At 38.9% G+C, this 26,817-nt stretch overlaps 3 protein-coding genes across 6 annotated transcripts; all 3 read right to left on the reverse strand.

Moving 5' to 3' along the window:
• Nucleotides 1-573: 573 nt before the first annotated feature.
• Nucleotides 574-8,333, reverse strand: LOC110189124 (uncharacterized). 4 transcript variants are annotated; one of them, XM_086834068.1, is made up of 9 exons: nucleotides 7,704-8,333; nucleotides 5,100-6,044; nucleotides 4,914-5,039; nucleotides 3,904-4,851; nucleotides 2,398-3,327; nucleotides 1,344-2,338; nucleotides 1,180-1,282; nucleotides 962-1,122; nucleotides 574-831 (listed from the first exon to the last, which is right to left on the reverse strand). In XM_086834068.1, the coding sequence occupies exons 1-9, from the start codon at nucleotides 7,756-7,758 to the stop codon at nucleotides 718-720; spliced, it is 4,377 nt and encodes a 1,458-aa protein (XP_086690194.1). In that variant the 5' UTR covers nucleotides 7,759-8,333; the 3' UTR covers nucleotides 574-717. The 4 variants fall into 4 exon arrangements, with proteins under 4 accessions (XP_086690194.1, XP_086690193.1, XP_020814757.2 ...); XM_086834067.1 differs by having other exon boundaries at nucleotides 5,100-6,062; XM_020959098.2 differs by having other exon boundaries at nucleotides 2,398-4,851.
• Nucleotides 8,334-9,822: 1,489 nt separating this feature from the next.
• LOC110189125 (heat shock protein 27) lies at nucleotides 9,823-10,752 on the reverse strand. The gene has a single exon (XM_020959099.2). It carries the CDS (start codon nucleotides 10,511-10,513, stop codon nucleotides 10,049-10,051), a length of 465 nt encoding a protein of 154 aa, XP_020814758.1. The 5' UTR covers nucleotides 10,514-10,752; the 3' UTR covers nucleotides 9,823-10,048.
• Nucleotides 10,753-16,803: 6,051 nt separating this feature from the next.
• On the reverse strand, nucleotides 16,804-21,871 carry LOC110189119 (uncharacterized). The gene has a single exon (XM_086834069.1). It carries the CDS (start codon nucleotides 20,194-20,196, stop codon nucleotides 19,420-19,422), a length of 777 nt encoding a protein of 258 aa, XP_086690195.1. The 5' UTR covers nucleotides 20,197-21,871; the 3' UTR covers nucleotides 16,804-19,419.
• Nucleotides 21,872-26,817: the final 4,946 nt, after the last annotated feature.

Raw genomic sequence — 26,817 nt, forward strand, 5'->3', positions numbered from 1 at the left:
GCAATTATTTCAGTAGTGAATAGCTTCAAGTGGTGGGCCTGGCACGCGCTGACTTTGCTGTTACGTATGCACATACGATCCACACACTGATTTGATGGGAATTGAAATCAGAATCAATCTTTAATCAATCAGTTTACTCACCTGATCTCAGTCAGCTTATTTTTTTTATTGCTCCAATCCAGACTTTGGACATAAATCAATCATTTTTAAGTTGATTAAGCCTCAGTATAGTTCTAGTTGCTTTATTCTGTGTGGATTGAGTTGGGATTTTTGTTTTTGTGGAAAACAATAATTGTTTTTGTTTATACTCTAGAGTTGAGAGGTTAGTGGTAGTGGCTTTATGGCACGCTGACTGATAAAAGAAAAACTTTAAAGCTGATGTAATATTACACAAGTTTACAAGTCTCTTTTACTCTGCTTAACGGTGAAGAAGAGTTTCATGGTCAACAGTTGTGATAATCATAATTAAGAGTTTAAATTTATACTTAACACACTTTTATATTGATAAACCTAACTTAACAGATGATAAAATTATTCTTATCTTAATAAAAAACCTAAGAAAATCCATCCTCATTTATTTAAATATATATTTATTTAATTTAATCATACAAAAGACGTACAAAAATATTTATATAAATGTCGCATCAAATCCATTCTATTCCATGTGATGATGATGAGTAGTCGTTTATAGTTTTTATATGTATATAGTTACAGACTTTAGAAATTCATATATTGATGCCACAGCGAGGTGAGCTTGCCGCGTTTCAGGTGTTTCTGGGGACTCGATTGCGGGCGCACGTTCTTCAGAGTGCAGCCCACGGGCAGATTGACCTAGATATTCCGATATAGATAGTATTATTTTTATTAAGTATTATAATGATAGCAAAAGATGAAACCTTCGCTTAGTGACTCCTATTTCATTCGTAGCACTAGCTGAGTTCGAGGAAAGTCACACACTTACGGATTGGTCAGTCACCCGAACGGGCTCTTTATCGGGACAAACGACATAGACTCCTGACTCCAGGCCTTCGAAAGAGCGGAGTTGCGCAGGCGCAGAGTTGGACTCGACCTCGGGCTCAAAGATGAGCTCTGCCTGGGGCGGTGGAGGTGTAGGTTTTGCAGCTATTTAAGGAAAAGATAATTATTATACATTCATAACTATAAATTTATAATACTTGCCTCTGACATGAATAAAGAAAATGCATCTAAGGGTGACACCATCTGTGGTGGTGGCCTCGTATTTAATGGTATGATCTCCGGCCTTGAACAAAGCTCCAGGGAACTGTAAAAAAGGAAAATTATATAAGATTTCCCATGAATTTAGTATTTTCCATATTACTCACATGCGACTTATATATCTTTAATAATTTCCCATCAAAACGCGGCTCCTCCCAGACCACAGATCGCAGATTCTGATGCTCCCTCAAGTGAACCTCAATGGAAGGCGGACAGTAGTTGGTCGTATCCGAACCCAAATCTATACGTGAACTTTTAGTAGCCGCCGGAGCAGGACCAATTAGTTTAGCGGATTTCTGAGAAAATGGTTCCAGGCCGGAAAAGGGTGAAACCTTTGGAACTGACGAACTGAGACTCGGAAATTCGGAATTTCCCAGTGAACTGTGACTGGAGAATGTGCGAAAGGAAACTGGTTGAGGCTCCGAATTAAAGGAACTAATTGAGGGAAATCTAGCAGAGCTGCTGGAGGAAAATGTGGGAAATGGAGCTGGCCTAGGCAGTGAGGAAAATTGAGCTGACGAATAGCTAGGAGTTGCTGCCTTGACAGTAATCACTGTCTCACAGGATGCATGTAACCTGGTCTCCGGATCCGTCACTCTAAAGTGGACCTTATGCACGCCAGCTGGCAAATGACCCTCAAGCTTTCCTGCCCATGCGGGGGAAGCTAGCAATTGACTTCGTTTCAGATTCGTTTCTGGTCTCTGTAAAGTCACGTGTGTTTTCTGTTCTCCAGGATGCAGCAGGATCACCACATTCTCTGGACACTTGATCTGAGGCCTAATTCTCTGGCTGACTTGATGAACTCGCACAGGCGAAAGATTCTGCAAGGATTGCGTTGGAGCCCAGGGAATCTGACTGCCAAAAATGCTGCTGCTGTCGAAGGGCTTGCAATCGAGATCGGAACCAAAGGCCCAACCTTGGAGGACCATGCAGGAGGTCAACATGGGTCCGGTGGCCACAAAACCAGGGTTACACTGCAGCTGGCAGATGTCTCCATACCGAGATGGACCTTGGGTACAGCTGGCCGGAGAGATTACACCATTTCGAGCAGGTCTGAGAGCGGGACAGATTCCTGGAGTCTGAACACTAGGCTGGTGGAAAGCTAAAAGAAATTAAAGATTAGTATTTCAATTGAAAAACTTTAAAGGAAGGGCGACTTACCAACGCACTTGGTCTCGGGACCCTCCCAAACTCCTGTGGGTCCACAGCTCCTGATCTCCGGACCCTGAATAGTATACCCAGGATTACAGGTGATTCGGCAACGACTGTTGTAGAACAACTTCTTCTTCTGACGGTATCTATTGCAGCGGGCTTTGCCATTGGGCGGAGCCTGGAAACGAGGACAGAGATCCCTGGGCTGTGTTTGGCCAAAGCTTGGCTCCGGAGTGCTTGAATCCAGGAAGCTTGGTAGCCTGGGGAACGATGGATACTTTGGATTAGATATCTCCGGGAAGGAGGGGAACTTTGGACTCTCAGGTATTTCGTTGGAGATTTCCGTGAAGTCGGGATATTTAGGTTTCTTGGACTTCGACTCGGGAAACTCGGGCAGAGCAGAAACGGCTGGAACCTTGGGAAGATCGGGAAACTTGGGGAATTCACAACGGAACCCACCAACTTCATTTACACACTGGCCAGCGATGCAGCTCTTCTTGTTCTCGGCACACTCGTCGATATCCTCGCAACTCCTTTGCTTGACATCCAATTTATAACCCGGGGGGCAGCTGCACTTGAAGGATCCTTCGATGTTCTCACAACGATGCGAGCAGCCACCATTGTTCACCTGGCACTCGTCAATGTCCACACACTTGCCATCCGAGCCGAGGATCCAGCCAAGGTCACAATCGATGGGAGCACAGCCATCGGAGGTTCTCTTGGTGCCCGGTGGACAACCAACCAAAGCGGGACGACAGCTGCGACCGCCTTCATTGAGCATATAACCCAGGGGACAGCCACACTCGAAGGTTCCCTCCTTGTTGATGCACTCATGGGTGCAGCCGCCGGAGAGCAGTCCCGAGCACTCATCCACATCCTGGCAGGTTTTACCGTCCTTCGCCAACTCGTAGCCCCTCTCGCAGGCACAGGCAAAGGTACCTAAAAGATTTATGCAGATGTCGCTACAATTTCCATAGCTCTGGGAGCACTCATCAATGTCCGAGCAGCCGAAGCCATCTTTGGTTAGATCGAAGCCCGATTCGCAGGCACAAGCAAAGCCACCGGGTTGATTCAAGCAGAGCTGTGCGCAATGACCATTATTTTCGCCACATTCGTCGATGTCCTGGCACGTGCGCATGTCCTCGGAGAGAGCAAAGCCCATGGGGCAGGCGCATTGATAGCCACCGGGTTCATTTTGACAAAAGTGTGAGCAATTGCCATTAGCCAAAGAGCACTCATCAATGTCCAAGCATAATGGGGATGATGAAGCCACAGATGAACTTGATTCATGAGATGATGATGAGTTATTTAGTGATGTGGCAATGTGATTATCCAATCCCAGGGCATAGCCCGGTGGGCAAAGACAGGTGAACGAACCATTGAGATTCTCGCAAAGCAATTGCTCACTGCAACTGTGAGTTCCCCTCGAGCATTCGTCAATGTCGAAGCAATAGCCACGTATCCCGTCCAGCTTGAGCAGCTCGTAGCCAGCGGCACAAACACAACCATACGAACCTGGCAGATTGCGGCACACCTGCTGGCAGCCACCGTTCTTCACCAGACACTCGTCCACATCCTCGCAGCTCTTGCCATCGGCGCTCAGGCGGAAACCCTCGCGACAGGAGCAGATACCACCGCGGGCAGTAAGACAAATCTGCTCACAGCCATTGTTGTTGACCTCGCAACGATCCTCAGCCAGGCAGGTGAACTCCTCCACCAGGTTGAGACCCTCGGGACACAGACACTGATAGCCTCCGGGTGTGTTCTGACACTGGTGACTGCACAAATGTGACTCCTCCACGCACTCATCGATATCCTGGCAGCTGAGACCCTCACTCCTGTATCCATTGGGACAAATGCAGCTGAAACTGGTGTTATTTTCAGTGGGCTGGCAGGTTCCCGGTGAGCAACGTTCGTGACCCTTCTGTGTGGAGCAGGGCGTCTCCAGCACTGAGCAGGAATGTCCATCCTCGGAGAGTTCATAGCCCTCGGGGCACTTGCAGCGGTAATTGCCCTCCGGCAGATCCTCACACTCATGGGCGCAACGAGTGCGATTCAGTTGCGGATTATCCAAATCAGCGCAGCCATCTAAGGCACAACTGTGAAGATCTTCGAGGAGATGGTAGCCGCCAGTGCAATGACAACGGTAGGAACCAATTGTATTCTCACACTTGTGCTGACAATAATGCGGATCCTCAGGACCAAATACTTCACACTCATCAATGTCCTGGCATTGACTGCCATCGGCTGAGAGCTCAAAGCCGGCATTACAAATCGGTGTAGAGGGTGCAACTTCGGTGGTTGTCTCCTTGACCACTTCTTCAATGACCTCGTTAGGAGTTTCCTCTTTGGTGGCTTCCTCCTTGGTCACCAAAGGCACCAAACAGCGATAGGAACCTGGAAGGTTCTCGCAACCAGATTGGCAGTCGGCTGACAGTTCAGGATTGGCGCATTCATCAATATCTAGGAATTAATTAAATGATATATAGTCTCTATATGAAATGTTACTTTTATTTTGTGCATACCAACACAACTCTTTCCAGTTGAAACATCTAATTGGTAGCCCTTCTGACAGGCACACTGGAATCCTCCTGGCAGATTATTGCAAATCTCCGAGCAACCACCATTCGACTCCTGGCATTCGTCGATATCTGGAAAAGAAATATAGAAATGAATATAGAGTATAAAATATAATAGTTGACTTCACTTACCAATACATCCGGTATAATCAGTTAGATTCAGGGTATAGCCCTGCCAGCAGTCACACTTGTAGACGGGTTCATTCTCATCTGGATAAAGCAATCGCTTGCAAATTTGCTCACAATTGGGATTGTCTTCACCGCAATCGGTACCCAAAAGGGTTGGAGCATAAGGATCCTTCTTGGGTGTAATTTCAGCGGGCTGAATTTCTGCTTCCTGAGTTGGAATTACTTCAGGTTCCTGGACTATCTCATTTCCTGGCTCCTGAGAAATAGCAATCTCTGGCTTCTGGAGAGTTTCGATTTCTTGAGGAACTTCATTGTCGGCTTCTAGTTCTTTAGGCTCTGCAGATGTATCCTCTTCCTCCTGAATTTCAATATTAGATGGTGCCACGGGGCTACTCTTGTCTTCATTAATCTGAATAACTATTTGTGGCTCTGGCTTAACATCACCGGTAACTTCCAGCTTGGATTCTTCTGTCACTTCCTTAACCGGCGGTGGCAATGGTGGCAAAGGTGGTTCTTGCTCAATATCCTGCTCGTCATCCTCATTGTTCTCAACTGAATTGAGTTCATCATTGGGAATCGTTTCGTACTCATCGTACTCATCAAACTCAGTGTCTCCATCACCATCTCCCTCGCCCTCGCCATCGGTATATTCTGCCTGAGGAATGCATGTGGGGATTTCCCCGACCCACTTCCGATTGGAGCAATACATGGCAGTGGCGTCTGCGGCTTCGAATTTGTAATTTTCATTACAGGAAAAGTAGGCCACCAGGAAGACCTTCTCGCCACGACGACGACGCTCGAAGAGGGACACCCGACCATGGTTAATCTCTGGCGGCACAACCTTGGCCTCCACGCAACTCATGTCCAGAATGGCCGCGAGGGATTTGGGTACATTGGGTTCTTCGGGAATTTTCATAATCTTTTCCCTTCGCTCTGAGCTTATGGATGCTGTGTTAGGGGAAGAAGCTGATGACAAGATAATGTTCTACTATAGTAAATAATTTCTAAATTTTCCAGCCTAGAATTATGCAAGTTAACTGAAAACTTTTAATCATTCTATTTTGATTTGTACATTAATAATTCAAGAGCACGAATATATTTTTATTACAGATCACAATCCATGAAAGAATGATCTTAAAAATGAATTTAAAATAATGTCAAGCTCTCATCAATCAGTATATTTAAGTACTTTTAATTATATACTAAAACCAACCAAAGTCCCTTATAATCTTTTGTTATTTACTTTACTTTTAAAATAAAATCTCCTTTTCAAAGACATCCCTATTTTTAATACCTCCTACAGCTAGTCCCTTGGATATCATAAAACACATTCTGAACTATCCTAGACACTCATCTACTTAAGGGGAAACCCATAAAAACAAGCTGAATCAATCAGTTGAATCAGTGCCAAAAGACTTTTCATTGCCATGAAGATTTCTTCTCGTTTCTCCTCTAGTTTAATTTTTCATTTTTGGGATTTTCTTTGGTTTGATTTACGATCGGTTTTTATGTTTCTTGTCTCTCTGAATGCCGGCCGGTAATTTGGTGAACTAAATTTTCGTTAAGGTAAATGGATGCCCCGTGTTAGTTGTGACTCATTTATATAGCACAATTTTCCTATCGGAGAAGAACGTGTCATAAAAATATACATATATGGTCCATTAGCTGTTAGGACAAATGGTTTTTATGACAGTTTTGTGGATATGTGGTCATATAGATAAAGATTCGAGAAAAGGAAAAGTATGTTTCTTATGAATAAGAATAAACTGAATTATAACTCGGGAAAATATATAATGGGTATACGGAAAATTGTGCTTTTTATGAATAAGAAACCGTAGAAATGGAAACCTTGTATATTTTATAATTTAATTGCTTTACTTAAAAAAAAATAATATAAATCAAGAAAGGATAAAACCTTTGGGAAGTCGAAATTGCAAGTGACTTAAAGGATCGGATCGGAAACCGATCATAACTTAAAATATTCACTTTTTTTGAATCGATATATTTATATGACAATTCGATAAATCAAAGTTTCAAGAATTCATAACTAAGCCAAAACAGCATTCATTTTAAATCGGAAAGCTTTCCTGTATTCATTTTTATCAGGTTAATAAATCTGCATACTTCATTTAAAGATCTAAAATTTTTAAAATTTTTTTTACACTTTTGGCAATTTTACCTATGTAAAAATGAAATAAAAATTTTCAAAAAATTTTTTAATTCTTTTATTCTGCCTAAGATGACTGGATCGAATCGGCTGTTGATGCTGATCAAAAATATATATGGTTTATAGGGTCGGAAATGACTCCTTCACAGTGTTATAAGCTTCTGACTAAAAATTATAAGGGTATAATAATGATGATCAAATCAAAAACAAATTAAAGTATATAGAATTTATTTATCCCTGATTTCGTTTAAATAATTCTTTGGCTATATTTTTACTTTTCTCTATGCATAGTTCAAGCCTTTTGATGAGATATATCCACCTCACAATGAATGGATCCATTGGCATACTTTTAATTCCCAAAACTCCTTCAATAAGTATGCCATAAATTTCCGTTTCCTCGATATATCTTTGAGATATTATAGAACTTCGCCCACACTTACCTGAAGCAAATGCAACGCATGTCAGCGTCCATAAAACATATTTCGCCGCCCACATTCTGCAGCCCTTTTCACGATCCTTTCTGGAACTGCTTCACACTTTTTCACTTTCACTTCCGTTGACTTCTTTGAATTTTATAAATAAGAAGACATTAATAAAAATTTCACGTTTCACGTTTCGTTTTTTTAGTTGGTCTCCAATATATTTATGGGACAAGAACTATATATGTAAAGATATATAGAGGGGCAGAGCCATTAAGATTAAGGCGGCTTTATAAATAGCACATGTTCAGCACTTTTTATATATATCTATAAGCATTTTATGGAAATAAAGGGACAGTTTTACACGAAGACAAAGCACTTGCAGTAATTTTTAGTGATTAAGAATGTAATAACTTTATTTAACTTAAAGTGTAAAGAGAAAACTTTTATATATATGCATTTCCGAAAATCTTAAGAAAAAGAACTCGAATTTTTTGAATTTAGAAAAGAAGAACGCACCGTTTCCGCCGAGAGCCAAGGCAAGACTGAGGAGCCAAAGAGATTCCAAATTTTCTCGAAGGGAACCCACGGATTTTCCTCGCCTCCAAAGATATATAAATATGTAGTTTTAGAGGCATATATATATGCTGATATTTCATTGCTATCATAAAGCAAATTAGTGCGAGAGCGTCGCACAAGTGTCACCATTTCGATCGGTGGAGAAGGAAACTATTTTTACTTCGGCGGTATTATCATTAGCATTGAGCCACGAGAATTGATGAGGGGACTGCCATGAGGGACTGCCTCCTCTGCATTTGCATTGAACTTGATCGCCAATGATCCTTCAGCGACTGTCAAAAGTGCTTTGTCCGGAAAATGATGATTATTAATATTACATGCCATTACATAAATATAAAACGCTCAATCATCCCGAATCAAATGCGCCGCTGCTGCAGTCGCTCGCCAAATTGTAAATTGTTTTTAATTAAACAAAATTAAATACACAACACAATGGCGCGTAGGTGTGTTACACTCGCCGCACTCTTTGACTTATTTGGTGAGTCGAACAAACATGTTTTTTTTCTATATACTATATATACTCGATACCCATAATATAGCTAAGTAGCTCACCCGTTGTAGATGCTCGCTCCCAAATGGGCAAAGTTTCTGCCCAATCCCCTGCGGTTCCCATTGTCCGGCAGACCTCGCCAGTTGATAGCCCACAATTTGATTGACAAATTGTTTTCGTATTATTTTTTGGCTCAAACAAACTGCAAAATGTTCTAAGGCTATACACATAATTGACCCATTCGATTGATTCGCGGATTGACAGAGACAATTGTGCGCGGCTTTTGTCGCTGGTGGGAGTGTTAATTCAAATATTTAAATTCAATGTTTTTCACCAATTAATGATCTATTTACTTTACTAATTTGATAGCAGAAAGTGGTGCTAAATGATTAGGTATAGGAAATTCTAATTAAATTCCTTCTAAAATATATATTTTTTGAAATTTAAAAACATCTGTTACCTCTTGAATTTAGAAATAATGTAATTCCCTATTTCAATTCTATATTTTTAATAATAAATAGTGAATGAATAGTTTGTAGCAACTTTAAAGCGTTTTTAAACGCTTGGTTTGCCACTGCGCGTACGCGTTTTAAATCGCTTTTAAAACGCTACAGCGTTTTAAAACGCCAGTAAAGTCGCTTCCACGCTTCACAAACAATTTGTGGGCGTGCGAATTCGCTCAACTCTAGCTACTTTGTATGGTCAACCGATATATATATATAAATATATCTAGATTAGTTTTTCCAGAGCTATATCCAGGCCAGTTCTATGCGTTTTGCAGTGGGACACTTTCCTGTGTAGGTTTATGCTCACAGTTGTTGTCCATTTACATTTTAACTTAACCTTAGATGGCAAATTGCGGAAATTGCTCAAGGGCGTGGCTATATAACAAAGATATAGTATATACATTCTATTCTGGTCAGCAGCTGACTTTTGTTTTTTTGTCTGTCTTGAATTTGAGTCGATTTATGTTGACATTTTCCCTGGGCATTGTTTTTAAAGCTCGTTCCAAAGACATCCGCTGGGGGAAGTAAGGAGAGTGAAACCACAACCAAATAAGATAAGAGTTAATTAATTATTAATAAATTAAACTTTTATTTTATTTAACTAAACAAAAGGTTGCCTTGTTAATTACAAAAAGAGTCCAATTCTAGTCTTAGCATTATGAATCTCGGAAAAGTCTCAGACACATTCATTGGTCTGGTCGTGTGCATTAATTTGATGGCTCGATTTTGCTCCAACAGAAGAGAACTAAAAACAAAACACAAAAGTGATGGATTCCAGATCCCGAGGCGGGTTAGTTTTTGATGCTTAGATACGAGGGACCCACTTGGCGGACATAGACACTCCGCTCGTTGGTCAGATACGGTGGACAGCGAACGGTAAGGATGCCATCGGAGGACAGCTCCGATCGCACATCATTGGGATAATATCCTCGGGGCAGGACGAACCGCTTGACAATGTGGCGACCCACGAAAGTGTCTCCATCGCGGCGCTTCTCATGCTTGGCCTCCACCACCACAGTGTCTCCGGTGGTCTTCACCGTAATCTCGTATGGCTTAAACAGATGCACATCCACATTGGCCTCGAATCCATCCTTGCCAACGATCACCCGACTGAGATCGGGTGCGGATCCCACGCGGGACAGAGACCGCTTCCAGTAGGGCAAATCCCAGTCGGCCAAATCCCAATCGCGCCACAAGCGACGACGATAATCCCAGTAATCCCAATCGGTGTTATTTGTAGCCGGCACCAGAGCCATATCTGTCAGTTTTTTCTATATAATCCTCGGGAGGAAACGGGACGAACAGCAACAGCAAGGCCTCGATTTACTTTTCACTTATCGCGTTCTCTATTGAAGACGTCCACTCGCGGTTTCTGCTCTGAGCAAATTAAACTTGCCACCGACAGTAGTTGTCGCTTTTATAGCCATTAGCTACCCCCATTGGATTCAGCTCAGATTCAGAGCTCGGCTCAGAGCTCGATACACAGTCTCAACATCAACGCGCAGCTCGGCGAGATTCCAGTCTAGACCCAATGACACATGTGACGTAGTTCTAATACAGTGAACAAATGAGGTTCTAATACATTTGGGAAATGGTAAATAATATGAAATAATCATATTCACACAGCTTTTCATTCCTATTAACCAATATCCTATTAACATAATTAGTAATTTAATACTTTAACCCAGTTTAAGACAGATTCCCATAAAGCAATAATTTCTCCTAGGTTTCTAAAGGAGAATATATAAATGGTATTTAAACAGTTGACATTCCCACTATCTATTATATTATTTTAATAATATATATTATATATTATTATTATTATATATTCTATAATAAATTCCCATAAACCAATCTTTTTTTTAAGGTTGCCTAAAGAAGAATATCCTTGCTTAAAAGGCTTAATTTTAAAGGTGAAAGCAAGTCAAATTTATCATATTTTTAGAAATAAATACATATTGAATTTTAGTATATAAGTAACTCAATATATTTAAATATATTTCATATATTTCTTTCACTGCAGCGGCAGTTACATTCCCAGTCAAAGCTGGGCGATGTTTTCGATTGTTTATCTTGGGGCATTTGTTGTGTTTTTTTCTAACATTTCTGCTGCCAAAGGGGGCTGAGTGATGCTGTGGGTCGAAAACGTCTCTTTGGCCGTCAATGGAAATGCTTTGATCCAAGTTTTATTTCCTTGAGGGGCTGGTGTAAGGTCTCTCTAGAGCTGGGTGGGTTGCATCGTGGTATTACTTCCGTAGAGGGGTAGAAATTCGTAGAAGTTTTCCTCAAGTTAATAGTAGCAGAGATTGACAGACAATCTTAAGGGATTGTTACAGCAATTCCAGCAATTAAAAGGTTAGAAAAGGCTTAAAAGGTGCCAGAGTTAGCTTTATGGATGTAAGTCACATTTCTGCTATTGAAATTTCAGTTAAAAGAACAAAATAAATCAAATTATTTAACTACCGACTGTTCATCAAATGTTCTTTAGAATTAAACCTCTATATATTGATATATCATATCAAAAATATATAATATTAAACCACAAAACAGCAGTCATTATTAAATCCCTTTTGGTGTTTGAAGATTTGGTTAAATAATATTAATTAATTTATTTATAAAACAACTCTGCTTAAATGCCTGCAAAACGTTTCTTTTCACTTTCTTTTCAACTTCCGTAATTTCCAAAACTGACCTTCCTAATTTGGCTTCAAAATTCCCCCCTCTTTCAAAAACCAAACCAAACCATTCTCCCATATCGCCAACGCCTTAAAAAAATCAGCATGCCAAAAAGTCAAGCTGAAAATTCAAAAAGTTCGCGCAGCGTTTCGGTTTTAAGCATTTTCAACTTAATTACGCAGCATTTCCGCTCGCTACAGATAGATACAAATGTATCTGTGGCTAAATTGAAAAAAATCAAAACAACAAACACAAAGATACAAAACAGAGACATTTCTTTGGCGGAAATCCGAACGGCGCATAATTCTTTTCACTTTTTGACCAAATTTGGAGCTGAGTTTGTTTCTCTGTGAGCTTGTTTAAGCCGCTACAAGATATAAATCAGCAATACATCCAACAGATACGTACAATATCTAACAGATACACAATCTATAGATACACAGATACAGAGCACACGGTAGCCATGACAAAAGGGCAATTTGTGAAATTTTGTGACAATTTTTGCAGTGGAGATTAGACCCTAAAAGCTACAAAAACATGATTTCGTATATGTATCCGTTGATGTCGCGACATCTATAGAACATTTATGGGTAAAGCCCTGCCTCTCTACCCCGTCTCTCTATATAAACGTTATAAACCCGTGCCCATAACGAAACACAATCATCGCTGTGGATTTACTTGACGGGGTTGGCCCACCCCGTTTGTAATTATAATTTGTTGTCCCAATTGTTGTTGGTGTTTGCAATGGATTTTGCGTGTATTTTATAATAATTATAACAAGCTTCGCAGCAATTTAGATGCCAATTTGCAGTAGTAGTAGTAGTGTGTATAAAGTCATTTGCCATCGACTAAGTTCAATGGGTTTTGTGATGAAGCTTAGTCAGTCTTTGGCAGACAGTCAATCGCATACTAATAGTGGCTTAAAGATATTGGGATCTAATTATAAAATTAAGAGTAAGCAATTTAGATTTTATTGAAGATTGTTATACTTGGGTACTGTAAGGAATGTTTGCTTATTTTAAAAACAGTAAAGACCACCTGAAAATCCCCAGAAAAACTGGAAAGTACACTGATTTCTTCCATAAATTATAGCCTCTTCTCTCAACACTCGGGAAATTCAGTTTTCATCTGTAAAAAGCCATCAACAGAATGAACATGGAGTCTTATAAATTATAGAATGGATGTTTATATGCCTTGACACCTCTTTAAGGCCCTGCCCCCTTTTCGGATCTTTAGAAAAAATAATCCAAAATATAATTTATATGTGTTTCAAGACTAAATTTAACTTGATATGAAAAATAGAACAAGTTGAAATAGGAATAGGTAGGTAATGCCAAGATTTTTTACTATTTATGAATAAAAATTTGACCTGAAAAAGTCAGAAATATAAATCCAGAGACTAGACTTAAAATTGACTAAACAAATACATATTTTCCAGCAAAAATCATTCTATTCTATTCAAAATAAATGGGAATATGAGTTATTAAATAAGTTAAATAATTCTAACTGCATCTCTTATACTTTGTAGCATATTATATGTCTGTAAAGGGTTTCATTAACCTATTTTTTCTCGGTGTAACAAAATAAGCCCAAGTGGTTAAGTGTAACGCTAGAGAGCATTTCTCGTTTGGAAATCAATCGAGGTGCCGCAGCTGGCGCAACAACGACAATACATTTGCAATTAAAGGTAAACAAAGCAATCAACTAATTTGTTTCATTTTATGGCAAAATCAAATGAAAATCAGAATCAATTCCCCTTCGGGGGTGTGGGTTGTGCACAACTTTCTTTGGATCCCCATGTGCGGGGCATTATCTAAGCGATGGCTTTCTATAATCGTAGATCTCATTAGCATAGTTGTATCCCCGCACCCACACCCTCATCCACACACCCACAGCCACCCAATCCCCAAGGGATCCCACCCCCACCCTACCCCATCATAGTTTATGGCCACAAATGTTTCGTTAGCTTTGCCACAACACGGAAAAGAAAGTTTGTCATCCGATGGGATGGCAGTCTGCCAGCGAGGAATTCACCTTAGAAAACAGCCTGGACCATTTGTTTGATTAGCGCAACAGTTTGTTCAGAACAATTTTATTGGAACTGACACCTCCGCAAGTAAAACGAACAAGCCTCATCTGATTTTACCTAAATCATAATTTATATTTTCACAAAAAAAAAAATCTTATGAAATGCCTCGACTGGCCTAAAGCCCTCTGAAATGTGTGGGCTCTAATGGGTCAAATGTTCTTTAAGAAATATGTTTAGATTCTCCTTAATAAATGTCATAAAAATTGAAGCAAATATACGAGGGGATTACGAGAGCTAAAACTAAACTATTTTGATTAAGGTTTAAAAGTGTGCAGTAATGTTTAAATAAATATGGAAAAATATTCATGCTTTATGCCTGAAAGATTAAAGTTATAAGATTTGTTTTGTTTATAATAATTAACATGCACCCAAACCTCTTATTTTTGAGTTCTGGTAACACTTTCTCAGTCTTTAAGTTAATATCATTTAGGAATTTAACAGCATAAGCCCAAAAGCATTAATGTATTTTATATTTATTACTTAGATATTTTTTTCCTCTAAATTCAAAAGTAAAATACATACGAAAGACCTGGAAAACTATTCCCCATCTGCCTAAAAGTCTGCAAGGAAAACATGACGTATGCGTAATATAAGCATTTAACAAATTCATTGCAATGGCCAACAAAATGGCAAGCAAATTAAGTCAAAGAAATCAATAAGCCATACCGTTCACGTGGCAAATGAAGTCGCCGGGCGGTGAAGTCGTGTGTAACAAATAAATGGCCACCAAAAAGACACTAAACATTCAGCCGCAAAAGGGCAACAAGGTGCCGGTGCACGAACAGGTGCAAGTGACCTGGGCCAACATGCCACTGCAATGCGACGCTTGCCCGGGGAAAGCGGGGGTAAAACCCCTACTCAACACACAAGGCAGAGGTGCAACGAAAAGAAAAGTTCAAGCCGAAGGAAAAGACAGGACAACGCGAAGGCAGTAGGAACGTAATTGGCCATGCGAAGTGAACACTACTACTACGTAGTGTAGGTTCCTCGGTTGCAGTTGTCCCAAAGAATGAGCCCCCAAAAGGCAGCCACAATAATAGTTGCCGCAACAGCACCAACAGCAGACTGGCAAAAGTTTTTCCAGAGAAAACTCAAAGAATGGCCCAGGAAGGGACTTCAAGTCGAAGCCGGGATACTCTTAAGGGAAAGAGAATATACTGAAGGATATATATTACTCTCAAGGGATTAAAAATATATAATAAGAATTATACAATAATTATTAATAAAACTTAAGGAAGGAAATAGCTTATTTAAACTTCTTAAACGTATAGGTTATTCAATTTAGCTTTCAATTATAGGTAAGTGATGTTTTTTTTTTTAATTAAAGAGAACACATATCTCAAATAATTAAATATCCTTCCAAATAACTGAAATCAGAACAGGCTGAAATGAAACCAAATACATTTACATGTATTTCTCAGTTTTATGTCGCATTCAATTTGATAAAATGAATGTTTAATCAAGTTCATTCAAATGGAAAATCAGTTTTTAAAAAATAATAAATGCATTAAATCAGCCATGTGGAAAACTATAAATCCTACACAAGCAAATACACCTGAAAAAGTAGTAAACACTGGAAATCGTAGGTATACAATAATTCAAATGAAATAAATAATATTAAATAAAAGAATGTTATTAACAGGGAAAACTTTATAATAAAAAAAGTTTATAATGACTTTAAAGGTTTAATTTAATATGGTATTTTCCTATCAAGTCATGATACATCATTAACACTTCTTCAGGAATATGTACCAACATAAATATTTAAATTGAGGTATATAAAATACTTTAAATATTACTTTCGGTGTATATAAACCTAATTTTTTTCATTTAATTCCTTCCTACAAAATATATTTTTATATATTTTATAAAACCCCTTCTTCCATGATTTCTTCCCTTTGAGATAGTTATCATGCCCAGAGGCAACCTTCAACGGAATCCCGCAACTGCAACAACATTTCCCAACTTGTCCATTATGCCCGCCAGTCACGCCCACCGAAGGCGAATGCAAGGAACCGCCCACTTGCACTTGTTTGCATACGAATGAAGGATTTATTTATAGCAGGACTCTCGGAGGATCGGTGGCGGTGGAAATGGGGTCGAACAAACAACGCCTGGCCCGGCCTATTATTCTATTTTTGTTGGGTGCTATTGAACCCAATAGAGTCGTGATGGCTAAACAATGCCAAACACCGAAATGGAAAGTGTGGACATAAGCCTGTGTTTTGCTGCAGTTAATTTGAAATTCCATGAGGAACCCAATGACGACACATCCTTGTGGCAAGATGCGCACAGCTTAAGGACACTACTTGGCCTTATGAGTCACCAAAGGTCAGCGTTTAAAATATGTACAAAAACTCACATACTACTTGCTCTTGAACATTTGTAAAATGCCTTCGGACAGTTTTTGAGTGTCAGCTTTCTTATATGTATTTCTTTTTTTTCTCCTATTTGTGCCAAGACAGTAAAATTAATGCTAGTGACAAGTTTTTGTGTTGGAGGACGCACAAATGACCTTGCACGTTTGTCTGTCAGGGCCAGGAAAGGGGGCAAGGAGGAGCTGTCTTCGCTTTGTAAACGGATATTTATGGTGTGTCCAAAGAATGGAAAATGTATCAAAGAGATTTGTTATCAAATGGGAGTACTTTTTAAATTGATTGTTAAAATAACAGGGGAGAGATTTAATAGGTTCTTTAGGGGGTACTCTTAATACTATCAAGTAAATACTATTTATTTTAATCCCTTCATCTTTTTCTATCTACCATTAAAACATCATTTTCATTTTGTTTGATATTTATTTATTGAATCTCAAGTTGAATACGATTTAGCTGAAATCTATTGTATTGGAATGATATGCGTTGAGTGCTTGTTCGTTGATAAGGTATGATAGTTACGAGTGGTTTCTTGATGGTGTTCTGAGGAACATCTAAATTACTTTGAATATATATATATATATCTCGATATTGGATGAATGATGCCCGAAATTGGCCTATGTTAAAATGCTTTTCCATCTAGATAAAAGTGGTTCAAGAGCTACTGGCAAAACTCGTTAGTCCAAACTACAGCTAAGTAATTCTTGTTAACAATTTCTTTTGTGGCATATCTCTTGTGGGGGTTTTGGTTTGGAGCTCTTAAGTATTACATTTTATCCGAGAGATTTGATGCTGACCTTGACTTTTGAATTTATATATATACTTATACTTCGTCGAGTGGTAAAGCTATGAGTTTTTATGCGATACACTTAGATACATTCTGAGTATTTATTTAATGTTGGTTCTAAACTCTGAAGGGTGCAAACAGTGTGGCTACACATATAATATATTTATATAAAATGTTCTCTGTAATGGCTAAACTTGTTCTTGATTAGTTGTAAATACTTTTGAAATATTTTTTTGCCTTCGGGTTTGTTTGGTTTGATTTGTGTTTTAACATTTAGAATACATTTAGAACACGCAAATATTTTTTCTTGTCGAGGAGAATATCTGACTACAAAACTATAAATATATATTTATTTATTCTGATATATCTGTGTTCCAGCATTTATCTATACTCAAGCCCCAACAAACAAAGTTTTCCATTTGCAATTCACCTACAAAATCTGTTTTCTGTTTTCTGTTTCCGTTTTTTTTTTGCTTCTGTTTTTCAGTTTTGAGTTTTGCTTTTTCACTAATTTGAAATTGGGACCAAGGTCTTCTGTGTGTTTGTCCTTAGCCGTAGTTTCGCTATTGACTTGTTTACAGTCCCCCGAAAAAAGGAAATTGAAAACATGTTTCACTTTTCATAGAGCACCCCACCCCCGCCCGCTTCTCTGGCCCAAAACACTTGCCGACATTGCGGAAAAGTTCCGCCAGCTTTCCTGCTACATTTTTTCTTTTTTTTGCTTCTTCTTTTTTTGTTCAACATTTTTCAGTTAGCTGGGCTTTTAGTACAGGAAAATATAGGGGAAAATAAAAGTTTCCCGTGTTTGTGTGAAAATGAAACATTGGCATTGCTGTGTATAGATTGTGTGTTAGTGTGTTTGTGTGTGTGTCAGAAGACCTATTGAATTAGCCCGCAATTTATTTGGCTTAAAACAGCTAACAGCTTGTATAAAATTTTCTAGAGTTTCCAGCTGAACCAATACCTTTTTTGGATACCAATTTAATAGAATGTGTAAAAGTTTAACATAAAATAGAGTTTGTCATAAATAATTTCCCTGAAAGATTTGTATTTCCTTAAAAACTGCTCAACAGGAAGGAACATTTTAATTGTGAAATTATATATATTATAAAAGTTTTCCCTGAAACAATTCAAAGAATTACATATATTAACAAGGAATCATAGATATAAAAGAGCTTCAAAGGTTTTAGTTCAACTCGATTCTCCTTTCTTCTGCTTCCTCAATTGGTAACTTGATTTAATCAAACATTCCCAGTATTAATATAATATCCATATATAAGTTATATCTTTTGCTTGGTATCAAAAAATTGTATAAAAAACGTTTGCTTAACAAATTCTTGGTTTCGTATTTCGTTTTTTGTTTTTTTGTTTTTAGTATAAATCTGGCTTTTAAAAATTGTGTGTGTTTGGGTTGCAAAAATTTTTTCGGTGTTGGCTTAATAGTTGTTCTTTGGTTTTACTTTGTTTTATTTTTACATTATTAATACACATACTCGTATAGTTTTTTGGAAATATTATTCTTTGCTTTAAGCTTCAATTTGCTTTTGGCCTGTAGTTGCTTGCAATATCTGGTTGAGTTTTGCACTGGAAAATTATATTTTTAAAGGGTTTAAAAGGAATTTAGATTCTTGAACTCTTCAAATTAGCTTACAAATTCAATTCTTAATAAAATGGATCCCAAAATAATCTTCTTAAAAAGGAAATACTAGCTCTAAAAAACCTTTAGAATATAAACCTCATCAAGAACTTGTTTACAAAGCTCATAAATTGTGTTTCCAGTGCAAATCAAAAACCCTATGCTGACAAAATCCCTTTGTTAAATTCCTTTATATTCCATTTTCAAGCCAAAGGATAACCCAGAAAGGTTAATCCAACTCAATAAGTGGCCACAAAAAAACATAACACCCAAAAGCGTATTCCCCCCTTTCGGTTTTATGCCACCTCTGGACATGATTCGGAGTCGGACAAGTGGCCCTAGTAGGCGATACGACCAAGACGCGTGGCTGGCAGCGATGTGGGCTCCGAGCTGGGCAACTCCCCGCAACGCTGCAGCCAGCTCCAGGCCTGGCCACACACAACGCCGACTCCGGCCAACATTCAGAAGCAATTGCTGCGCCGCTTCGATGTCGCCGTCTCCGTGTCCAGGCTGGCACTGGTCACAGCCCCACTGGTGGCCGTGGAGCTCAGAGTGGAAGTCCTGGCGGACAATGCTGCTGCCGGCAGCAGCCGGGCCGTGTTCTATGTCTTCTTCAGCTGCTGGCCCGCCCCAGAGGAGCTCTTCGGGGTGCGTGACTTCTTCACCAGGAAGCAGGTGAGAAACTCTATGGGCGAGGGTATCTTCTGGAGGCTCTCCTCAGAGCTGGAGCTCGACTTGTGACTCTCGGAGCGGAGATTGCTGCACTTGATACGGCCACTGGCCCCCGGTCCGGTCTCCAGGGCATGACGATAGTAATTCTTGCAGCATTTCTTGGACAAATTATACATGCGAACGGTACGATCAATGTTCTCGTCATCCTCCTCCTCTCCAGATTTGAGATTCAAACCCAGACCGCCCACGCCCACATCATGCGAGTGGGAATTGACCATGCCCAGGCCTTTGCGAGTGGTGGCAGTGGTGGCATTCGAGGACTGAACCTCGGATATCTGCATCTGCTGTTGAGATTCCTGCTGGTGCTGACGCAGCTCCTGCGGTAGAACTTGCTCCTCTGGCAGCTGCTGCTGCTGGTGTTGCTGGTGCTGCTGTTGCTGCTCCTCCTCCGCCTGCTCCTCCTCCAGATTGTTCTGGGAATCATCGTAGAACTTGTAGCTACGATAGCGAGTGTGCCTGCCTGTTGCCTGGGACCAATCCGACCGACCCGTCCAATCCGTGCTGGCCGGCAGGGACAGCTGAATGGTTGGGGTGCGATAGTACTGACGATGCGGATGGAAGCCCAGACCAAAGTCATCCATGTACGACTGCGAATGGATGTTGTCCAGCTCATCGGCGACGCTCAGGAGGAAGGGTAACGTCGACATGGTTCTTGCTTGCTTCCTTTCTTGTTGGTTGTCAAAGTCGCTGTGCCTTTTAGTTTTCCACCAGCACCAGCAGAGCACTCTCCACACACGGTTGTGTTTTTGTTTGTTTTGTCCACCCAAAAAATGTAGGTATCTATGCTAGGTTTTGGGGGGATTAATCATCTCCCTCTCCGGGGGAAAAATATATGTATATATATCTGGACTGCACTTGTTTGCTTATTTACTTTTCTCTATTTCTCTATTTCTCAATTTCTACTTTTTTGCTACTTTCTCTACTTGTGCAAAATTTTCTTTTAACTGGCAAATGTTTTTCACTCCGGCCAACACGACTGCACGGACTCGAAACTGAAACAGAACTGAGGGAAAATGCAATTTCCCCCAACTGGCACACGACGTCGCACTTATGTTCATTATGATGACGATGATGATGTCGGGAGGGGGAAAACTCCTTCGTGAGAAAGCCGCTCTCTCGCTGCGCTCTCTCTCTCTCGGTGTCTCTTTGAGAGAGTCTCAGCAATTCCTTTCTCTCTGTTTTGGTCACGCGCTCAGGAAAACCCGATGCAGTCACTGGGATTTGGGTTTATGTTTTGATTTCGTTTGCTGCACGGCGGCGTATGCGTGATATTTTTGTTAGCAACCTCAGGCAACGCGGCGTATGCGTGATATATATTTTTTTGTTTTAGTATCTAGAGCGGGGAGAGGGGGAGCGGGGGAGTGGTAGGGATTTTCCCAGTTCGCGCCTTATTGTCATTAGTTGTTTCGCCTGATTTCGTTTTGGCCTCCAGCGTCTCTGCAGCGTTTTTATTTCACTTTTTTTTTCAGTCCCTTCAAGCGCGGCCCTCAACTGCAACGGCGAAGGACACGGAAAAGTGGGCGGAACTGGGCTGGGAGGATGTCCTGCGGCCAAGTAGGGGGGCGGCGTGTATCCTTACAAAGCTGGGGATAGAGGGGGGTAGGATAGGTGGCGAAATCTTAGTGCGCAATAATTCATTTGGCGGCATTACTGTCAGCTGTGCGAAGGCTGCGTGCCAGTTAAATTCAATTCAATTTTTTGGCTAGTTAAAGCCAAGATTCGGGGGAATTAAAATGAAAAAAGAATAGGTGATTTTTGTGGGAGGTATATATAAAAGATTATATTAAAAGAATGTATTCTAGATAGTTTGTATTGCTAGAATAAGTTTAGGTCCTTGAAATTGACCTATTCCTCTGACGAAGCAGTAAGAAAAATTATTTAAACCAAGGTATTATTTTAAAATATGAATTTTTTGAAATATCAGTAACTTCAATTTAAAATCTTTAATAAAGAACCCATAGCACTGTCCTCAGTTTCCTTTTCAAACCTCTAAATTCCACATGAACTATTCAGACTTGCACTTCATAAAACTTGTCCTGCCTTATTCATGAGTATAATCAACTGAAAGAAATGAAGAGATGAAATGGTAAACCAGTATTGTGGGCCCAAAATTGGCCTGGGCCAAGAATGGACATCAACATGCAGCCCAGGAGCTGCGGAAAATCCCAATGAAAAACTGCAGCAAAGGAACAACACACACACACACACACTCACACATAGAGAGATGAGAGGCCATAGGCAAAATATCCAGTTAGATGTCCTGTCTGTCTGGTAGTTAGAGACACTTAAGCCTGCGGTGAGCGCCAGCCGCTTGTCCTTTGTGCCACTTATTGAGAGCAATAGACAGGACGAGAGACAGGGAGAGCTAGAGATAGAGAAAGAGAGAGAGAGAGATAGGGAGAGATAGAGAGGGAACTAGAGGCAGAAACAGAGGTAAAACTACTCGCAGGAAGAGCGACCCAGCTGGAAAAAGGAGGTGCAGGGCATAAATCTTTTAGCACTTTATTTGACACACTTTCAGGCAGGAAAAGCTGACAGAAAGTCAGACAGACAGACATATAGCCAGAGAGCCATATAGACATATAGACATATAGCCATATAGACATATAGACGGATGGACATGGACTGCAATGAGGGCCAAAGGGAAACGTCACATGCTCATCAATCGGTCGCTCACATTTGCAACAATACAGAGTGATGTCCATGCACCTTAGAGAGACAGAGAGTGCACCGTAAACAAGGATAATAGGATCTATATCGATTATAAAGTAAAGAATTTAAATTTATAAAATTATCTGCCAATAAAAGCTGAGTTTACTCATTAAAATATTTTTTAAAGTCTGTTATTTTGTACTTTGAAATACATTCCTCAACCTTAGTTACTTTTTTCTCAGTACTCTAGAGTTCAGAGACTGGCAGACGATGACAGTTGACGATAAGCGGTCGAGTGCCTGAATCCTCGTATGTGTCCTAGAGCCTTCCCCTCCCACGCCGCCTTTGTTTTGAGTCCTGCCCCCTTGAATGTTGTGACTGCCTCTGGTTTGTTGTTCGACAAACAAACACAGACGGCGAGGAAATAGCTTGGAAAAAAGCAAAGGGGCTGGGCTAGAATCAGAGGAAAACCCTTCTTCATGTTGGCCTCATTTGACTCTTTGCCTCTTTGCTTCTCGCTTAATCCATTTAATTGCATTTTTTCAGTTGCAGTTAAGCTTCCCCTTCTTTTGTTTTTGTGCATTCCAGTGTTTTCTTTCTTTTTTTCTGGGGTCGTATGTGGAACGTGAGAACGAATTACGCATACGCCCCAGTAACCCCTCAGAACATTCAAATATTCATTTGCAATTTGGTGGCTAATGAAAATTCGTTAGAAATGCATTCCGAAACCCCTCCCACCCACAATTCGATGCCTCCCCGACTTGTCCTTGTGCCACTTTGGAACCGACTCTTTCGCTGAGCGACTGTCTGACGGCTCGTATCAAATTATCTATAAATTGCGATTGCCTAGGCACGCCATCAATGCAAAGGCAAATCCTCGACCGGAAACGGAAGAGGAGGATGAGGAGGAGTCGGAGGAGCAGCTAGAGGTTGCCAGAGCAAGTGCATGAATCCAGTTCGTGTTCGCTGATTGTTCCTTTTTGCCATACATTGTGTCGTGTGAAGTTTCTCATATCACTCCATTGAACATATGCACGTACGGCCCAGTGATGGGCAGGAAATTGTACCCAGATTAATGGTAATGGTAACTTTACTTTAAGCGATGTGCTTACTAAGAAATGGAATTTAAATTAAGAGGTGAATTATTGAACATAAATAAGGGAGAAGAAATGAGTGTAAATAGGTAAATATTTATAAGAAAAATAAAGTTCATTTATCCTCGAAAAAGAGAGTAAATTTAAAATTAATTTAACATAAATTTTAAGAACTGTTTATGTGAATTATATATAAAACAGAAAAGTCTGCTGAACATATAAACCTTTTTAAATACTATTCAGAGTTCTAATTAAAGACTTTTGATATTTTCTTAAGATTTACAAACATTTGTATAGCCTTTTATGGTATTATAGTTCTAGTCAGAAGAGTACAAAGCTATGAAGGAGTCATTTTCGACCCTATAAGTCATATATATTCTTGATCAGCACCAAAAGCCAAGTAAATCTAGCCATCTTAGGAAGAAAAAAAATGTAACAATTTTTTCAACAAAAATTTACCTGGGGTTTTATCGTTAAAATTTTTTCAGAAATGAAAAAAAAAATATATTTTTTTATATTCTATATAGAGTATGCAGATATATTAAACAAATAAAAACCAACATGGGAATGCTTTCCGAAATAAGATTAAAGCTTTTTTGGCTTAGTTATACGTTTTTTAAACTTTGATTTGTAGAAAAAAAGTGTTCATATACAAATATCTATCATAATCGATTCAAATAATTTTAGTTATGATCCATTTCCTATTCGATCCTATATTTAATTCGCAAAAGGTTGGGGTATATCAACTTAAATTTACCGAAATCAGTTTCTTTTCTTGTTATATTTGTTTTTAATATAAAAAAAATCATTACATATTTTACATAAAAGACTCTAAATTTGTATAGTCAAATAAATTCGAATTACTTTTGATTTATGGAATAAATTAAATAAATTAATAACAATACTTATAACTAATAAATATATTGCCATATATATATGCCAAGCAAATGTATACTTCCATCCTTAAAAATTGTTTCTCAACAAAAAAATAAGTGTATTATAAAGTAGTAAGGAAACAAACTTTAGGAAATCGAATTCAAAATACCCTCTCAGTTTATAATTTTTAACTTACTAACCAAAATTAAGTGACTTAATTAGTGAAAAGGGATTACCATATCTATATCAACTCGGCTCTTATTGCTGATTAAGACTATATTTAAATGTACATTAAAAGGTAATAAACTTACTCTTTTATTGCATTGCAAACTTCCAACTTAAACTATAATACCCTGAAAGGGTATAATCAGAATTGAAACTGCCTTCTGCCAAGTCTTGCCATTTGCCCGAGATTTGAATTTAATTTTGAGGTCAGACAAAGGCAAGAGGGTTTGGGGCTGGTGTTGTAGGTTGTTTGTGCCTCAAGAGTGTTGCCTGCATAAAAAGAAATGCAATAAATATTTAAATTACTATATCCACATGCTGCACGCAAATGGAGAGCGAGTCCTCTTGGGAGGGGTGGGGACTTTTTGAAAAACTAGGCTAAATGTGGATCGCACTACAAAATAATTAAGAGAAATGTAGCAAAGAAATTGAAATGAGTGTCGAGTCACATGAAAAGCTAAGGAATTGGCAACGGAATTTGGTTTGGGAAAAGTGATACAGGTATTTAAATGAATAATTAAGGTGCGAAATGAGTAAACAAATGTATTTACTTGTGGAGTAAATAAGTAGAAAATATGGAGCAAGTGTTTGAAGGATGATTTTAAGTCTAGAACTAAAGTACTGTGTTATAATCTGGGTAATAATACTCCTTATTTAGGACTAAGTAATTTCTGGAAATCTCTCGGTTCTTCTTTTCTATAATTCACTAACTAAAAGCCTCTACATATTTATTTTTTGTGTGTGTTTTTTTAATATTTAAAGCTTTACAGTTTTTGCACAATATTCAAGACAACAAAAGCGCCTGAAAAATATCCGCAACGAAAGGCAATTTATGCGAAGAACGACAGCAACAAAAAACAGACCACAGACCAAAAACTGAATGGACAACAATCGTGTCAAGTTCAACAAAAGCTTCACCCGCAGCTCGATCCAATCGCAATTGTTTTTGTTTTTGTTTTTTTTTGCTGTTGTCTTACAAGTTTTTACATATAAATTTCACGGCACGCACAGAAGACTCTAAAAAAACCTGTTAATGCGTTTGCCCAAAAATACAAAAAATAGTGGAAGCCGCAGGGAAGGGAATTGCACCCACGCGAGCTTCAGCGAAAAAAAGAGAGAAACTTCAAAGAGACTCTTAAAGAGTGGTTTTTGGAGGTAAAACTAAGACGAAAAGAGAAGATAGTTTGAAAGAGATTTAAGTGGATCAAGGGGTTGAATTATTTAGGTGAAATTTAATAAATTAAATCCATATATTAGTCAAATTTCTTCAGAGATAAAAATTACTTCTATTTACATTAACTACAATAATTAAACAGTCCCATAACTAAGAAACCTTAACAACAGAGGGAAATTTATTGAAGTCTGAATTCAACACTTGATTAATTTATGGCATTTGGTCAAAAGTTCTCTATTTATTTATTCAAACAATTAAATACAATTGTTGTAAGTAGGTAAAAGTAAGTAAAATGTAATCCAATTTTTAACATAAACTGATATGCAAAATATTACATAGTACAGTTTCATTTTTTATATACATAAATATTAAATAGTTTATTATAAAACAAAATTAAATGTTTCTAATAAAATCCTTCTACATTTAACTAACTAAACTTAATGAAAAGTAATGCATAAAAGCATACCGAAATATTTTATAGTGGGAGTAATAAGTAGGTCAAAGATTTATTGGAAATAATTTTTGCAAATATTATACATATTATATATATTATTATTAATAAAATTAATTATGTATATATCAAAGTATTTGCCCTAATTTTATTGTACAAAATCCCTCATCTTGATATATAGATTCCTAATTTCCTATAAGGATGAGTCGAAATACAAATCCTTTCTAGAAATGAAATATAGCCATAATGGCATTACCCCCTTTTGAGACCTTCCCCAAGCAATCAAAGGCTAATCCTTTATGGCCCTATGTAGTAAATCTATAACCAAATTCCGGTAATTAAACAAAGTGCATCATTAGCACTTTTCGATGCCAGATAAGGTCAGGCCAGGAACCCTCTCCAGGGTCAACTCTACCACTCTTCGCCACTCTGCCAAACGGAGCTTCCAATTTGGCCAAAACAAATAAAGCGAAAAAATGGTAGACAGATAAAAAACTTGCACTAATTTGCTAATGAGTTCATCCATAATTTAAATGAAATATAAAGATGTAAGTAAATATTACAAAAGCTGGAGAAAAAAAAGTCGAGCAAACTAACTAACTGAAAACGCGTTGCTCATCGGCGCTAAAAAAAAGCCCTCGGACAAGCTCAGCAAGCGTTGCGCATGCGCTCTTCGAGGCCCGGCTCTCTGCGGCGATCGGTGGCTTAGGGCTTTTGGCCAAGACAACTACAACTACAACCTACATTGGTGACTTGATGCCGAAAGCCATAAGTCACAGCATTGTCATCACAGCTT

The sequence above is a fragment of the Drosophila serrata genome, unplaced genomic scaffold (genome assembly GCF_035046125.1).
Source record: "Drosophila serrata isolate PLE 108 unplaced genomic scaffold, ASM3504612v1 contig_272, whole genome shotgun sequence".
NCBI classification, from domain to species: Eukaryota; Metazoa; Arthropoda; class Insecta; order Diptera; family Drosophilidae; genus Drosophila; species Drosophila serrata.

Coding starts and splice junctions, on each gene's coding strand:
- LOC110189124 (XM_086834065.1), bottom strand. CDS start 7,758: ATGTGGGCGGCGAAATATGTTTTATGGACGCTGACATGCGTTGCATTT. Junction 5,040..5,099: donor TGATTATACCGGATGTATTG/GTAAGTGAAGTC, acceptor TTTCTTTTCCAG/ATATCGACGAATGCCAGGAG. Junction 1,283..1,343: donor TAAAGATATATAAGTCGCAT/GTGAGTAATATG, acceptor CCTTTTTTACAG/TTCCCTGGAGCTTTGTTCAA.
- LOC110189125 (XM_020959099.2), bottom strand. CDS start 10,513: ATGGCTCTGGTGCCGGCTACAAATAACACCGATTGGGATTACTGGGAT.
- LOC110189119 (XM_086834069.1), bottom strand. CDS start 20,196: ATGTCGACGTTACCCTTCCTCCTGAGCGTCGCCGATGAGCTGGACAAC.